At 36.1% G+C, this 17,987-nt stretch overlaps 1 protein-coding gene across 1 annotated transcript; it reads right to left on the bottom strand.

Annotated features, from left to right (window-relative positions):
• Positions 1–273: 273 nt before the first annotated feature.
• On the bottom strand, positions 274–17,473 carry LOC145983766 (ras-related protein Rab-24-like). The gene is made up of 6 exons (XM_083116817.1): positions 17,198–17,473; positions 7,926–8,014; positions 6,333–6,459; positions 6,018–6,117; positions 3,875–3,925; positions 274–682 (listed from the first exon to the last, which is right to left on the bottom strand). Exons 1-6 carry the CDS (start codon positions 17,309–17,311, stop codon positions 561–563), a joined length of 603 nt encoding a protein of 200 aa, XP_082972943.1. The 5' UTR covers positions 17,312–17,473; the 3' UTR covers positions 274–560.
• Between the last annotated feature and the right edge of the window lie 514 nt (positions 17,474–17,987).

Genomic DNA, 17,987 nt, shown 5'->3' with positions numbered 1-17,987 from the left:
CACTCCCTTCTCAGAGACTTTTCTTGTCACCTCCATAACTCATTTGTTAACTAACCTCTCTATTACTAGCCCATGATACAACTTCAGAACAATAAATATAACATGAAAAAGTAGCTTGCCAGGGGTTACTCAGAACAGAAAAGGAAGTGATTAATTGGGCATCTTTTTCTTTTACTGTACTTAAAAAATGAACTACTCCTTTACTAGGTGAGGCATGTGCTTAAATGAAGATATTCACTGTTGGAAAGCAAAGGCTTTAATTATATGAAAACATCATGTACCAAAATATATTTATTGTGTTAAGGTGAAGGGTACATAGCAATATAAAAATCTTCACTGATGTAACAATACATGCATTGCAAGATTTCACTAGAGATATTTTTGAAAAAATACTTTACTAATACAGATTGCATAATTGAAGTATCAAATGATATTTACAAGCTTAAATATCTTACCATGGAAGTATTTCTTTTGGTCTGAATAATCACAGGGAATCATATGTTTTACAGTGGTAACATATTAAAGCACTTTCGGAATTTGAGTTACATGCAAGTCCAACCTCATGAGCCACCACAGCAGTTTAACCTCTTTTCGCCAGAGTCCAGACGAATGGTTTCTTCCACTTGCTGGATGTTGGCTGGATCAGACATAAAATCATCTGCTATGACCTGGAACAATTCACCTGAAATTAAGAGAATATTTCATGCAGTTTTGTGTGTGCTTGAAAATATTCATCACCACTAAATTATTTGAAGTATTTTTTCCCAAAAATGCTACAAAAATATTTCCAAATTTTGGTTTTCATAAATTTGAATTCTTTACATTTTATGTTTAAAATTGCATGCATTGCCATGGGCCAATGATTGGCTTTGCTGCTGGTACCTCCCACCCCCAAATCAATTCAAGATCAACAATTATCATGTTTTCTCTGTGTTTGGTTACTTATGAGCACACAGGGTGTCTACCAGTCAAGAAAAAGCCAAGAAATCAACAGGTAGGGCAAGAAAAAGTCAAGGAATTATGCTTGTGGTCAAGAATTTTTGCAATTTTTTACAGTATAGTGAATTTTTATTGTTATATATCTGTACTGAGATTTGAATGAAGTTTTGTAAAAATATTAATGTGCCAATTCCCCATCCAGCCAGGATGAAGATTGAAGCATTATTTTTTACATGCATTAATAATTAACGCAAATTTAAATCTCTTGATAAAGTACAGCTTCAGTTTTCACCTTAACCACCCTTGTGGTAGGGGTTTTTTATTGAATAAAAATTAGGGATGGGACCGATTAATCGGTACTCTATCGGCCGATATGGGCATATCGGTGTATCGGTAAAATTAACGATTATTTTACCGATCCGATATATCGATAAATATCTGGTAGTTTAGTGCAAAATTCTGCCATTTATGTTGTAATTTTTATGGATAATCTCCATGCCCTACTTTTTTAAAAAGTAAATGTCTAAATACGCAATTTCTCTTGCACTGCAGTCACTTTGAAACACACATTTTTTAAGGAGGTCAATGAACCTTTCAGGTTCTTCCAGGACCATTTCTAATTTTATATCGGATCGGTAGAATATCGGTTATCGGTATCGGTAAATTTTATATCTGTACTTTATCGGTATCGGACAAAATTTCATATCGTCCCATCCCTAATAAAAATGTATATTTTCTTAATTTCCAATATCTAAGTAGGGGGCGATTTAATGCATGTTAAGAAAAGGGGGGGGAAGGTCAAGAAATTTGGATTTGTTATTTTGGTAGACACCCTGTCACACCTCTTAATATTAACTGTGAAAAAGATCCTGATCATTGGTCGACACAAAAGGAAAAGGCAATGAAACAGCATGACCTAGCTGGTGTTCAAACCAGTCTCTTTGTAGGGCAAGATAACGTACCCTGTCACCGAGGCTTAACATCACACCTTTCTCATAATTGCCCAAACATGGCTCAAGTATTTGGGTAATTTAAAGGAACAAGAATTTGGCTATCAATGTATGCTATGTCTAAAGCAGTAATAGTTTTACACAATAAATGTCAAAATATTAAAATAAGCTGAAAAGTATACATAACAGAAAATGTGGGATGAATACAATGCATGCTGATAAAACATACACACTATTAACACACCAATATGTACACCCGCCGCAAAATGACTTCGGACCTAATAACAAAAGCACAAAAAATTACTTGTTTATCACAGACCGGAGGCTAAGTCCCGAATCATTGACTTGTTGATAAAAGCAAGAGACTTGGTAGGATTAATTGTTCTATCATTAAAGATATTTTCAGTCGAGTAGCCAATCTATATCTGCGCTCCGACGACCGCCATCTTGAAAATAATCTGCCATATTTGATATTTTTGGATTTGATATATCTTTGGAACAGTGTCTCCTATCAATGTCCGGTTTTCTCAGAAATGTTCCAAATAGTGTAAACTTTCATAATAAATCTATTTTTGAAAAATAATAAATAGAAGTTTTAAAGAAAGTCTTAATTAATAATTCTCGAACCAAACAATGGCATTTTCTATTTTGTAAGATTACTTAGTGTTTGTTAGAAGTCTTTAGACGAACTGAACCCCTATTTTTTCTAGATTTATAAATAAATTTACCTTAAATAACATTTTAAGAAAAATACAATTTACGAACAAGTCAACATAATTTTTGAAAAAAGAATCATTGTTAAGACTTTCAACTCGCAGTTATTCTCATAAAATGTTTTCTAGTTTTTTTTAAAAAAAACTTCTATTTCTTATGTTTCAAAAATAGATTTATTGATTTATTATCAACGTTTACACTATTTGGAACATATCTGAGAAAACCAGACATTGATAGGAGACACTGTTCCCGAGATATATCAAATCCAAAAATATCAAATATGGCAGATTATTTTCAAGATGGCAGTCGTCGGAGCGCAGATATAGATTGGCTACTCGACTAAAAATATATTTAATGTTAGAACAATTAATCCTACCAAGTCTCTTGCTTTTATCAAGAAGTCAATAATTCGGGACAGATTCTGGCCTGTGATAAGGATGTAATTTTTTGTGCTTTTGTTATGAGGTCCATTTTGCAGCAGGTGGGATCCATGAGCATTACCATGCAAATTGTCCATCACCATGTTCGTGCACTTTATTTGACCCAATAGAGCTTCGAGCATTAAAATAAAACTCAAAACGAAGCTGTTGACAACTTGTGCACCAGCATACATAAAAATTCATCGCTTAAAAACACATTGGATGTAAGAGAAAAAATAATGAAAATAGTCATGGACAATTTGCATGGTAAAACTCATGGATCCCACCGTACAGTACAGTATGGTCTCTCAATGATAGGTCTACATCTTGATTCCAGAGGAAATCTAGCCCAAGACTGCCCAGATATGGATTAAAGAGATCAGGAGAAATCAAAATATGAGGAAGTTCCGTTTCTTTTCATGTGATGGAGTAAAGCACATTGACTAGTTGACTAATAATCTCGTCACCGAAGGTTCGGGGTTCAAGTCCTGACCTATGTTATTTTATGTAATAATTTTTCACTCTCTTCATATAATTTTGTGATCATTTACAGGGATTTACAACAGTGGAACACACAATTTAAGAGAAACAATGAAAACACTGCTTTCAATTTAGAAACTGTTCATTTGCAGAAACTGAACAAACAAAAACAAGTAAAAAAGTTGTGTGTATAATATGCTTCATAAACAGTTATTGATCTTAGAAAAAGAAATAGACAAAGCTACTTTATTTCCTTGCATTGTAATATTACTTTTGGATATTTATGTACAGTACAGTACTCTCTCTATTTTTTTAACACATGCATCTGAAAATTGAATTTTACATGGTGTGGAATTTTTTAAATATACTTACAAACATTCTCGCCAGTCAAACTTGAAGTTTCCATGAACTTTGACTGAATACCTGAAAAAAGGAAATGTAAGATATTTTAATCATGCTTTCATTTGCATCTCTACAAATGATGATGCTGCTTGTGTGGTAAGTTTCATTCTATTTTTTAGTATACATTTAACTTATGCTCGGGCAGGTTAATTGCGAAATGGGATAACTTTAAAGGGGGATCCGATACACTGGCACTGGGTCTCTTAATTATAAGGTCATGGCATCAGCCAGATCCTCTTCCAGTGTAGAATCACAATAGGTATTCCAGTACTAAGGGAAAAATCTGTTTCCTTAGGCCTGCTTGACGGAAACATTTTTGCTAGCATAAATGCCTCCAAAATCTTGTAGCATTTTACATAACACACACTACTTTATATGGAAGCATTCCCTCTAACATTCCCGTTTGCATTTGTGATTGTGGTGTGAGAATGCCAAATATTATATACAGCACGAAAGGTGTAGAAGATGAACAAGTGCCCTATGTTTACCATTGAAACAACTAATTTATTCTTCCATATGTAACTATCGAGTATGTATTTAAGCAGTTTCATTGATTTGTACCTAATACCGTTCTGCAGAAAACGTTATTCCTCTCGTTCGAAGTAAGTCTTGAAGCTTTCCTGGCAACGAATGATGAAAAGATTCTCTTGGGCTATCGACCAGGTGCATTGTGGAAAAGATTCCAAGATTTCGAGAGCTAACGTCACACATCTTCAGGGTAGAAGTGCAGTCCTGAGTGTCAACCCAGTGTATATACGTTCGTGGAGGGGGAATCCCAGTGAAGATGGCACACCAATCGGGTGCCATGTCTGCCCTTCTGGTTAACTATCGCTAGCCAGGCTGGGTCCAGTTCAAGCCCAGTGTCGCGATTAAGATTACCCTTTTCCTTAAGAATGGCTATTGCTTCCTTGATGATGCAGTCCCAGTAGTTTGAAGTTTCGGCCATGATTTCTGTGTTGCTGAAATCTGGTCTATGGTCCTCGTTGATTAAATGTTCATCTAGTCCAGACTTTTCCGGATGGAAATTCTTGATGTAACTTTGGAGTTCTTTACAGTGCTGTTCTATTGTTCTACCCATCTGCCCAATGTATGCTTTACAGCATTTGCAGATAATACAGTGAACTCCCGGTGTTTTGAGTCCTGAATCATCCTTTGCGTAGTAGGCTTCTGATCTTCGGGGGTGGTTTGTGAATGGTTTTTATGATATGTTTCTTGAGAATTCGGCTTATAATTCCAGATAGATTTCCGATGTAAGGCAGGATGGCTATCTTCTGGTCAGCTTTGTCCGGTTTCCCTGGAGTGTCTGGATTCCCTTTCTTTTTTTGTTATTCCTCTCGATTGAATAGTTATTGCCTTTTAAAAATGTGAAGCGATACATTGTTTATATTCTCACACGGCTGCCATTACCTCAACACTCGTGACCTAGAGGTCGCTTCTGATTGGTTAAACTACAAAAAAAGGACTGGTTCTATCCTTGAGAAATGCCATGAAATATGTTTTCGTCTAAAGCAGGCCTTAAAAAGGATCTACATCATTTACAGCTAAAATTTATAATTTGTTCCAAAAATTTCCCTTACTTTCATTAAAATTTGTTGGGCAAGGGTCAAAATCATGAGCTACACACACAATGAGTTTTGTGTCCTGTTCATGTGTGCCTGTGATTGTTCCTTACGCCTCATCACTGTGATTAGAGAAGGTGTTAGAAAAGCACCATAAACCAAGTCAATCAACATTCTCTGCCTAGTCACATTAATTGGAAAATAACTCATAGTACATTTAAGGAAATGCTGCAATGAAATTTAACACTGCAAGAAAAGCAGTAAACAAAATTGAAATCGACTGAATAGTAACCAAGCAACACATAATAGCTGTTTTCATATTATGTAGTTCTCCCAGCCTGGGCATGGATGTTTGTGAGTGTCCATTCATCAATTTCATCATGTCATCACTCATCCCCAATCTTCCCAATTAGCCAAAAGTAGCACAAAAAGCGAAGTAAAATAAAGCAAATGAATGAATCAATCAATATGACGTAGTTCACTCAATTATACTTTAACCCATATTTAAGAGAAACCCCAAAGAAAAGAGAAATAAAAAATAACTTAAGAGTTACCTTTTGAAAAGGTGTTAATTGTGTCAAAATCAGCTTGTCTTCTTTCTGGCTCATCCAGCACTAAATCTCTCTTTGTTCCACACAAATAGATCTTGCAATGCTGGAAAACAAATCAACATCACAATATATGCTGCACGTCGGTATCATGTGATTACTCAAAATTTAGAATATTTACCTTCTAGGAAATAATTACAATGTATTTTGAAATTCTAGTTGTAAATTACATTGTCTATAAGAATGTATAATCAACTAATATTAATAGTAAATTGTAAAGTATTTTTAAAATGTGAAAAAATTATAAGACTTCACAAGTACCTCTTCATATTTCCTTAGCTCATTTACCCAAAATTTTGCCTTGTACCAAGATTCTCTGTCAGTCAGATCAAAGCACACAATGGCAGCCTTCGCTCCTCTATAGTAGATTCGACTCATGGCTTCATACCTGAAACGAAAGGACTATCTTTATAAATCAATTTGTAATATGACCTTTTTCAATGGAATTTGATATTAATATTTCTATTCAACATTGCCCTGCAATAGCAATACAAACAAATTCCTTTCAAGAATTTAAGATATTTGATTTGTTGGGTGACATATGGTCAAGTACCATGACTGCAGTTCTAGATAAATTACATTGTCTCGAAGAATTTATAATCAAAATGTGATAATATTAAATTTTACTGTATTAAATGTGTGTCCTCCTCCGTGGCCATGTCTTCTAAGGTGCTGCTGTGCTTTGGGCTCAGACTGTAGGATGGCATGGGTTCTAGTCTACCTGGGTTCTCGGCCTGTGTATAGGACCGGTGGCAACCCACCATTGTGAGGAAATTGGGGAGCTATGAGTGAGTAGTGTAGTCTGGTCCCGAAAATCTTCTATATTGGCTGAGGGTTCGACGTGCTGACCACACGTCATCCCATTACCAGTTGAAAATCTCCACACCTCTAGGTAGGATTGTGGGAGGGAGACTGTCAGTCGGGAGGTAGGCCAAGGCCCTTCAAGTGCTGTCGAGTAATGGGTTATTAAATATGTACATTTTCAAAGCAAATAGCTGTAAGACTAGGCACCTGTCCTTTCACCAAGGATTCTGCTTCTATTTCTTTGAAGCAACCCCACAATTGTCCTCATGACACTCAGTTAAACAGATGATTTAACAGATTTAACACCTAATGCTGTTCCATAAAAAAAAAATAGGATAAAAAGCATTTACTAGCACCATTTTCATCCAGTTTGGCACATTACTTCTCTAGAGTGACACTGGATCTGTATTTGTCCAACAGAAAACAATGTGTTGGTGCAGAATCTTCAGGGTCTACTAGGACTCAAACCTGAGTCTCTGGCATGCTGTGCAATTTTCTCTAACAACTTAGATACCGAGCCAGCTCTGGTTTCACCTGACTTTTCACAGTCTCTGTCAGTGCTAACATGATGCAATGTGTTGCCTTTGAAACACTGATGCCAGAGTCCCAGGTTTGAGCCCTGGTTGAGTCTGCATTTTTTAAAAAAATAAACAGTACATCTCCTACATGTACATGTCAAATCTTAAGGTAAACAAATGGCCATGTTTTGAACACTGCCCGTTTCTCATTCTGGTAGACAATGAATTTTTAGTGTCAGTATCCATCATTGAGAAGCATTTTCTCCTGGTATTTCTGGCAGGGCATTGAAAATTCTGTTATATAGAGGTGTCTATTAGGGGTTTCACTGTATTTTTTTCTAAACAAGGATGAATTTGATATTCTAATTATCATGTATACGTATGGACCTACAAAATTGTTTAGTAACTGATACTGTTAGTTTAGATATATTTTGTATTAATTGATTAGTAATACTAATAACCAAGAGCCAGTGATTGGAGACACATGTCAGAAGCTGTTCTGAAATAAATTGATCATACACTAATGCCATACCTTTCACTGCCTGCTGTGTCCCATATTCCAATTACAAATTGCTTCCCATGGGATTCCACCTTTTTAGCTGCAAATGCTGCACCAATAGTCTGTTGAGAAACAAAGTAAATTTAACATCATCTTCACAATGTTCAAAATATTTTAATTACTTTGCAATATACACCACATACACAAAAACTAGGTGTGTGACAATTTAATTCCGGGAATACATGCAGCATGTCGCTGGGTGTTTGAGACAGGTGAACTCATGCACCCAAATACATTTGGGCATGTTTCGTTAATTTTTGTTATTTAGCATCACTTTTCTGCCACAGTTGGTTAATTGCGATGGAGAATGAGGATGGGTGATGATACGATGAAATTGATGCACTCATGCTTAGGCTGGGATTTGAACCCGTGACAACTGGCTTCAAAGTATGCTGTGCTAACCACTCCACCACAGCAGGGGTTGGCACGTTGCAAGAATGAGATGACTGAAGTTTTATAGGTGATAAACTGTAAATTTATTTATGAGTTTTAAACTCTCTCATTAAATTTTGGCTTTATAGTTAAGAATAATAATTTTGAACTGCAATTTCAGGGTGATACACTATATGTATTAAGGCCTAAAAGATGCCCCTTATTTATGACTTTGAAGGTCATTAGTTTAAAATTAACTTCCACTTGTGGTTGCATGAGACACAGACCAAGTAATTTTTTTAGTTCCCAAGCATCAAGGTTAGGTTAGGAGTGTTAGCTTTCATAACAACAGAATTTCTGAATTTTCTATATTATTTTTGTGTATGTATACAATGATGCTTTGTTTTAAAAAGGAGTGAAACTGCTCCAGGATGCATGGAAGTGAATGAATGCTGGTCATACTTCGGGGTTAAATATAATAAATTTTCTTTATTAAGCAGGCGAGGTTCAGCCAAGGGCTACTCTGCCACCTAACCCTCAATCTCTATTACTAGTGGTTGCAATGCCTTGTAATACATTTTATGTTACATAAATAGTGAAATCTGTCTATTAAATAAGTAAATAGATAAAAATCGATGTTTTACAGCCAGTCACTGCCCATGAAAATAATCCTGCATACATGACACATGGCAAGAAGTTACATTGTTTTTGTTCCTTTTTAGGCTAATCACAACAATTATTTTGAATGACCTTACATTAAACACACAGGGACATTAACAAATAAGCTTATGGCTGAGACTCAAATCCACAACCTTTGGTGGCAAGCTTGTGAGAGTCCACCATTCAACATGCTTGGTCAAGGCAGCCAAACACCATGTTAACTGTAGTGTAATGTATGTATTGTTGTAAGCATAGTATTTCCCTCACACTTTTTTTTCCTTGAAAACCTTGCTACTAATCCCTTTCCCTGCAGTGCTTTCTTACTTATGTTACTATACAGTAAAAAGAATAATAATAATGGAAGAGAAATAAAAAAATATGGATGATAAAGTTTAAGATACATGTAGACCCTATGCCATACATACATTAAAAAAAAAAAACTTGCATATTATTTTGTTTCACTTACAAATCCTCTTACTATAAAACTTGAATGAATTCAATATTCAGACAAATATACAGGGTGCTGTGAAATTCCCCTTCCAAACTCCTAGTGCTAGTAGAGGGGACTGAGTAGACAATATTTGGAATAGGAACCTATGTCCACCATGACAATGTGTCGGATGTGCCTGTGTTGGTAGGCAGTATATGACATCAGAAGATCACCTGATGACCTAAAGTGTAATCATTTATTACAACCATGTCAAATGAGGTGTTATCTAAGGTACAGAATTGAATGATGTGTGACTCAGTACATAATACAAACTAATTTATTTGGTAACAATGCCAAGGGAACAAAAAAGAAACATACTATTCATTGATCACAATAATACTTGTGTCAACAGTGGAACGCAACAATTTGTTTCTGTCTTCTGCACTGAATGTGTCGCATACGGCACTGCTTAACTACAACAGTGGCTCGATGTGACGACCACCAACGTCGTTGCACACATTGTACCGACGAATCATGTTCCGGTACACTTGCTCCATCACACCTGGTGTCTCGTTAATCTCTTGGGCAGCGACCATAACTCATGCCAGCAGTCTCGTACACCATACTCTTCATACGACCCCAAAAAAAATAGCCCACTGGCAACAAATCCGGCGAATGTGGGGGCACGTGGTTGGACCATCTCGGCCTATCCATCCTTGCCCGAATCTTCGATTAAGAAGTCTTCGAACGTCACGTGTAAAGTTAGGCGGTGCGTCATCGTGCTGTAACCACAGTTCCTGACGGACGTTCAATGGCACAGCATCCCAGAACAGAGAAAATACTTCTTGTAGGAAGATCAAGTACGCGGCACCCGTTAGCCTGGCTGGAAGAAGGTACGGCCGGATCACATAACCATCCAGAATACCTGCCCACACATTGATAGCAAATCTGTGCTGAAATCCCTGGACATGCGCCACATGAGGATTTTCATCTGCCCAGACATGGCCGTTTTGAGAATTGAGAACACACTCCCTAGTGAATTTACATTCATCTGTGAACAGAACTCGACGTGGAAACTGGGGCTCATCGATGCAGAAACCACGTGCAGAAGTTAACACATGGTACAAAATCGGCTGGTCTCAAAGCCTGTACCCTCCCACATGATGCTGCAAAAAACGCCCATTGCATGTGCAACTGTTCGCCAAATTGTTGACGGGTCCTGTTCAACGTGGTGCAGTACAGCCTCTTCCAATTCGGGCATGCTGTTTGGAGCACCACAGTCCTTTCTGTCGGCAGTGAAGGTACCTCGATCTCAGAGCCGTTGCATAATGCTGGCAAAAATAGTATGCGATGGAGTCACACGTTGTGGATAACACTCTTGATACAGCCGACTAGCTGCTCTTCCATTCCCTTCTGCTGTGTCATACATCGGGCACAGGCACATGAATGGGGCCCCAGCAGCATAGTACAACAGGGTAGACATCACGTGCCATTAGGTGATTTTCTGATGTCATGTACTGCCTACCCGGTTGCATACCAACACAGGCATATCCAACACATTGTCATGGTTGTAGCACGGAAACGTGGTTCCTATTCCAAATATTGTCTCCTCAGTTCCGTCTACTAGCCCTAGGAGTTTGTAAGGGGAATTTCCGAGCACCCTGCATATAGAATTCACTTTGGTTTTTATAGTAAAAGTTGGAAACCTATGATATGCAAAATGTGTCTGATGGTCACAAGTGTAACATGCCCTTCTTTTATTGTTATTTGCTCTCGTCAATTAATAATTTTGGTAAAAGTTGCCTATCGGCCGAACGGATTTCTTCATTTTTGCACAAGAAAGTACTTACTGGAATGAGTTTTTCTAGCATTTGGATACTTTGTGGAGATATTTTCTGTCATCATAGAATCTGCTGGAGCCGTAAATCATGTGTTTTTCACGATGTTAGCCTAACCTAACCGTGCCGTGAATGGTTTGTGGGGCTATTATTGACATTATCTTTGTCACAAAACGTCAGGAAAGCAATATTTCACCTTAAAGAATCATTTTTCCTGGTAAAAATCTGATAGTCCCCGGACACCTATACCTTTTTCGTTTTGTAAATTTTTGACATTCGTACTTACCTATCTGCTTCGCGGAACATTCTTGAAGGTGCATCCACGTTATTTTGATGAAAGTTCTTACAAGTTTGCACATTACGAGTACTTCTTCCTCGTACTCTTTCCGCTTGCCTGAGACAATATGGCACGTACACCTTCCTAGGTAATCGCGTGTTTTGTCGATTTTCATTTGTTATGCAGTGTTTCAACCTTCGGAACCCAAGAAATGCCCGTGAACAAAGCTCGTGATCATTTTCTTTTTTTCAAGTTTTTCGCATTGTTTTACAAAGAAAATTGTAATGGTTTGTGGGGCTATCCGTGAATGATTTTTGGGGCTATCTGTCCCGGAATCGGTGTGAAATGAAAAAAAAAAAAATTAGTTTCAAATTTTTGAGTCCAAATTTCCCACCGATTCCCGGCTCCGCCAGTACAAATTTCACCACGCATCCACGACACGTCATGTTTCTGACTTCCGTTGCAAATACAGACAGGTTGATACACTGCGTCCAAACACCGGATACCCAATGAACATGAACAAAACACAATCACGATGCGTGATGATGTAGGAAAGTGTACGCGCGGCAAAGGCTATTCTCCGTCGGAGAATTAATTGTCAACAAACAACATGCGTTTCCGCTATGAAACATTCAAACATCACACAAAACACCTTGCAGATGTTAGACAATGCTACACAAACTTATTACCGTAAGTAGTTGCTTCTGTAAAAATTAAGAAATCTGTCCGGGGACTATCAGATTAGTACCTTTTTCCTAGTATATTACTCTATACAGTAAGTGTAAAACAAAGTTTGATAAATGGTTAAAATTCATAAAATTAAAGTAATGAAGGTACTGAAAAAACTGTTTTAGTTCAGTGCCTTCCCAGGGTACTACTTTACTATACTGGAGACACCTATCAATGATTTATTTCCCAATTTTTTACATAGCTAACGTACTATTCTGCATTGCAGAACATTTCTTTAGGTGAAATAAGGAATTTCTAACGAAAAATACCTAATTAAATTAAAAACATTTCACAAAATATTTTCACCAAAAAAAGTTGAATTTTTGACATAGAGTAATTATTAAACCATTGACGTTAGGCCCAAAAATTCACGATAGCCCCACGAACCATCACAGGGATGAGGCATGCCTAATAATAATAATAATAATAATATTTTATTAGGTTAGGCCTGTTAGGTTAGGTTCCATTAGCACTGCTTTCGTTCAATTTAGCATATACGGACAACATCGGTTTTTCTCGATGACTTGCAGAAAGCAAATGGCGGCAGCAGCAATAGCGCATCGGAAATAGATTTTTGTAGAAAACCACATGCATTTGCATTAAAATGGATCAAAACTACATTCCCGAACATAAACAACGCTACAGAAAATGATTTGCGTTCTCCTGTAAACTTGAAGATATCCGTCTCCGGTATAGTAAAGTGTTACCCCTTCCCAGTCTTTCTGATCTTAGTATTCTTAGATTGTGCAATTTAATATATTATTGTTATAAAAACGAGGGGCGCTTCTATCCACGTACAATTGGTGTAAAACGAACTTGGTAGTTCATAGGAAAAAATGGAATTTTGGTAACATTAGTGTTTGTCTTCTGTAGTAGTTCCTCCATTCATATTGGGGGTTAGGCGTAGAGCTGACAACTCTGCACTGTAAAAAGCCATGTCAAGAATCAGCAATATAAGGCCATGGATGTTCCCAAGGTAAAATATTCCGGAGGTAAAATAGTCCCCCGTTCGGATCTCCGGGTGGGGACTACTTTGGGAGGTCCCTGGACTAAGGATAAGATCTACGTTAGGAATAAGGATATTAAATTAGGCACCTGGAATGTTCTGAGCCTTTACCGGCCTGGGGCATTTCAGTGTACAGTTAATGAGATAGTTAGGTATAAATTAGATGTAGTAGCTGTCCAGGAAGTTAGGTGGCCAGGAGAAGGGAATTGTAAAACTAAAAATTATACTTTTTTCTATGGTGGTACTGAAAATCATGATTTTGGAACAGGCTTTTTCATAAATAATAGAATTATCTCGGCTCTTAAAACAGTAGAATTTATTAATGATAGGATATCATATGCAGTTTTACAGGGTAGGTGGTGTAAAATTATTTTAATAAACATACATGCACCAACGGAAGATAAAGATGATAATACTAAAGATGATTTTTATACAGAGTTAGAACAGGTCTTTGATAAATTTTCTCAGTATGATATGAAAATTCTGTTAGGTGACTGTAATGCACAGATTGGCAAAGAAGAGACATTTAAACCCACAACTGGTAAAGAAAGTCTTCATGAATTAAGTAATGATAATGGTATAAGATTGATTACTTTTGCAACCTCAAAGAATTTAATTGTGAAAAGTACCACTTTTAAACATAAAGATATCCATAAATATACCTGGTCTTCTCCAGATGGTAAAACTCATAATCAGATAGATCATATTCTCATTGATAAGAGAAGGCATACTAGTATAATTGACGTTCGTACACATAGAGGTGCTGACTGTGCCAGTGACCATTATTTAGTAATTGCTAAATTAAGAGAAAGACTCTCAGTGATAAATCATAAGCAACAAAATCTAAAAGTTCTAAAATTTGATACAGGAAAGTTTACTGATGAAAGAATTAAGAAAGATTACCAAATTAAACTGTCAAATAGATTTGATGTTTTGCAGGATTTAAACGATGATGAAAATATAAATGAAACAGACGTAAATAAGAATTGGGAGCACATACGTAATGCAATAGAATCAGCAGCTAAAGAAAGTATAGGATACCATAAACCGAGAAAAAGTAAGCCATGGTTTGATAATGAATGTCATAATCTAATAGAAATAAGAAATCAGGCTAGACTTAGGTGGTTAAATAACTCTGATGATACAAATCTAAACAATTATAATAGAATAAAGCGAGAAGTTAACCGCACGTTTAGAAGTAAAAAACGAGATTACTTGAAAAGCAAAATTAACGAAATTGAAACAAACAGCAAAAATAAAAATATCAGAGATTTATATAAAGGTGTAAATGAGTTTAGAAAGGGGTGGCAACCTAAAGTAAACTTGATAAAAGATAAAGACGGTGATTTTCTAGCTGACCCAAGCGATATTCTAAATAGATGGAAGAACTACTTTAATGACCTTTTAAATGTCCATGTAGGAGATAAATCAGAAGTAAATGAAGTCCACACAGCAGAACCTTTAGTTCCAGAACCTAACTTGACTGAAGTTAAAGATGCTATTAAAAGGCTAAAGAATAACAAAGCACCTGGCATTGATTTAATACCAGCTGAGTTAATTAAATATGGTGGAAATTCATTAATATGTCAAATTCATAAATTAATTTGTTTAATATGGAATAAAGAAGAAATCCCTCAACAGTGGAAAGAATCCATAATTGTTCCTGTGTTTAAAAAAGGTGATAAAATGAACTGCAATAATTACCGTGGAATTTCTCTACTCTCAACAACATATAAAATATTATCTAACATTCTTTTAACAAGACTAACCCCATATGCTAATGAAATTATAGGTGATTATCAATGTGGATTTAAACGCAACAGGTCAACTACAGATCAAATTTTTCACATCAGACAGACACTCGAAAAAAAGTGGGAATATAATCAAAATGTCCATGAGTTATTCGTTGATTTCAAAAAAGCATATGATTCGGTCAAAAGAGATAAATTATATAATATATTAGTAGACTTTGGAATACCTAAGAAGCTTGTTAGTATGATAAAAGTATGCACCAGTGAAACAGAAAGTAAAATTCGTGTGGGTATTAATATGTCTGACAAATTTACAATTCATGATGGGTTAAAACAAGGAGATGCATTATCTCCATTGCTCTTTAATTTTGCCTTAGAATATGCTGTTAGGAAGGTAAACGAAACTAAAGAAGGACTAAAATTAAATGGTGTGACTCAGTTGTTAGCATATGCAGATGATGTAGACTTACTGGGGGATGATGTGAATACAATTAAGAATAATGCTAAAATATTTTTCAAAACTGCTAAAGAGATAGGTTTGGAAGTTAACAAAGAGAAAACTAAATATATGCTTACAGGCCGAAACCAAGTGTTAGATAATAATCAAAATCTAATTATTGGTAACAACTCGTTTGAAACAGTTTCCAAATTCAAATACTTAGGAGTAATATTAACAAATGAAAATTATATTAAAGAGGAAATAAAAAGTAGGCTTAATTCAGGAAATGCATGTTACTTCTCTCTTCATAAACTTTTGTCTTCTCGTTTAATATCTAAGAAACTAAAAGTTAAAATATACAAAACAGTAATTTTGCCTGTAGTATTATATGGGTGTGAAACTTGGTCCCTTACATTGAAAGAGGAACATAAATTGAGAGTATTTGAAAATAAGATCCTTAGGAAAATATTTGGACCTAAAAGGGATGAGGAGACAGGTGAGTGGAGAAGGTTACATAATTTAGAACTACATAATTTGTATTCATGTCCAGACATTATTAGAATAATTAAATCAAGAAGACTTAGGTGGGCAGGCCATGTGGCACGAATGGGAGAGGAAAGAGGAGTTTACAGGATTCTAGTTGGGAAACCTGATGGTAAGAGACCTGTAGGAAGGCCAAGACGAAGATGGAGGGACAACGTTGAGATGGACCTAAGGGAAATCGGTAGGGATGGAAAAGAGTATATAGATCTTGCACAAGATAGGGACAGATGGAAGGCCTGTGTTGCTGCAGCCATGAACCTTCGGGTTTAAGAAGGCTAGAGAGTTAGTTAGTTAGTAGTATGACGGAAACGGATTCCTTTAAATTTACAGGAGAAAGTACTTAAGGAAATCATTTTCTGTATCGTTGTGGAAGTTCATAAATGTAGTTTTGATACATTTTAATGCGAAAACATGTCGTTTTATGCGAAAATCTCTGTCCGGCACGCTATTTCTACTGCCGCCATTTGCTTTCTGCATGAGTACAATGTTCCGTGTGGTAAGATGATGCAACCCCATAGTCAGTGTTTCAGCCTCGCAGTGTTTTCACTAGAACATGACGTGTCGAGTATTTTTATTTTTTTTAACTATGTTTGCCTAACCTAACTTAACCTAACCTTACAGAAAATGTTTTTTGGGGCTAACGTCAATGGTTTGCGACGTATTAGCATAATTTCAAATCCGGGCACGAAAGTAGGTATTTTCCGGTGAACGAGATTGCAACACTGCATAAATCGACAAAACACTCGCACAACATGCCCTGAACCAGTACGCTATCGCCCGCCATAATGTGTTACAAAATCGAAATAACAAGTAACAGTAAGTACTCGTAAATGTAAGAAATATAATATCTTAGTTAGAAATGCATTATTCTACCTTAGGAAATGTTCCGCATTCGAAAATAGTACGTTAGCAATGTAAAAAAAGTCCGAAATATATGATTCATAGGTGTTTCCCCCATACTATAATGGTACCTTTTTAAGTAAAGAAAAAGTCACATAATTACAGGACCAACAGAATTTCAAAACTTCAACATAAAACAACTTTGACTTCCAAATTGCGAGTGACTGTGCATAACGTGGTAGGCGTGTTCGTTTTCAAATCTTAAGCAGCTGTCGCGTGGAGACAGTCTGCTCGATATAACATATAATTAAAAATAGTTATAATGCCATTGGGATAATTTATTTACGTAAGTAAACTTACATTCTGGTAGAAATTGACGCCTTTAAAACGATCATGTACATATCGTTCCAACAAGCTTGTTTTTCCACCATACTCTCGACCCAGAAGTACTACTTTTAAATCCACTCTAGTCATGTCTTGCTCAAATTGTAACAGTTCCAGAAGTACAATTCTCACTTATCAACACATAATGTTTACATTCATACTGGCAGGCAGGCACATTTATGACATATCCAAAAGAACGAGATTTGCCATCATCGTCAAAACATACATTCACTTACGACTTCTTTTTCTTCTCTTTGACAGCTGTTAACAGATCAAAAATTTCGTCGAGCTCCAATTTATCCTGTATTTGACTTCTATCAGAATGGATGTTGATAAGACCTATATTCATAATTTCGTAACCGAGAATTTCTGTAGGGGTAGACGTGGTTGATATAAAATAATTCAATTAGTACACTTAATAAATAATAACAAATCAATAATATCATGATAATATCAATCAATCTAAAAATGAATTTCAGAAAAATCTGTGATCAAACAATTTATTCTGTGAATAAAGTGTTGGATTAGTAAGTATACAAAATTATATTTTACATTCTATGCTTCCATCCTCCTGTGACCAACAAACAAATTGTTTGGAATGGCCGTGGACATTTAAACAAAGCATCTGCACAAATCGTTGTTCTGAGATCTGAGTAATGAGAGTAGTCTGTGATTGGATTAAAGGATATCCCGAAGAATGGTATTTGAAAATTTTGTAGTAGCTCATTTCTGTGCTCTTTTGTCCCTAGTGTAGTATCGGAAACAT

Source organism: Lepisma saccharinum, chromosome 1, assembly GCF_977018435.1.
Source record: "Lepisma saccharinum chromosome 1, izLepSacc3.1, whole genome shotgun sequence".
Classification (NCBI taxonomy): Eukaryota; Metazoa; Arthropoda; class Insecta; order Zygentoma; family Lepismatidae; genus Lepisma; species Lepisma saccharinum.
The sequence above is the reverse complement of the archived record's forward strand: the minus strand, read 5'-3'. Positions and strand labels throughout refer to the sequence as shown.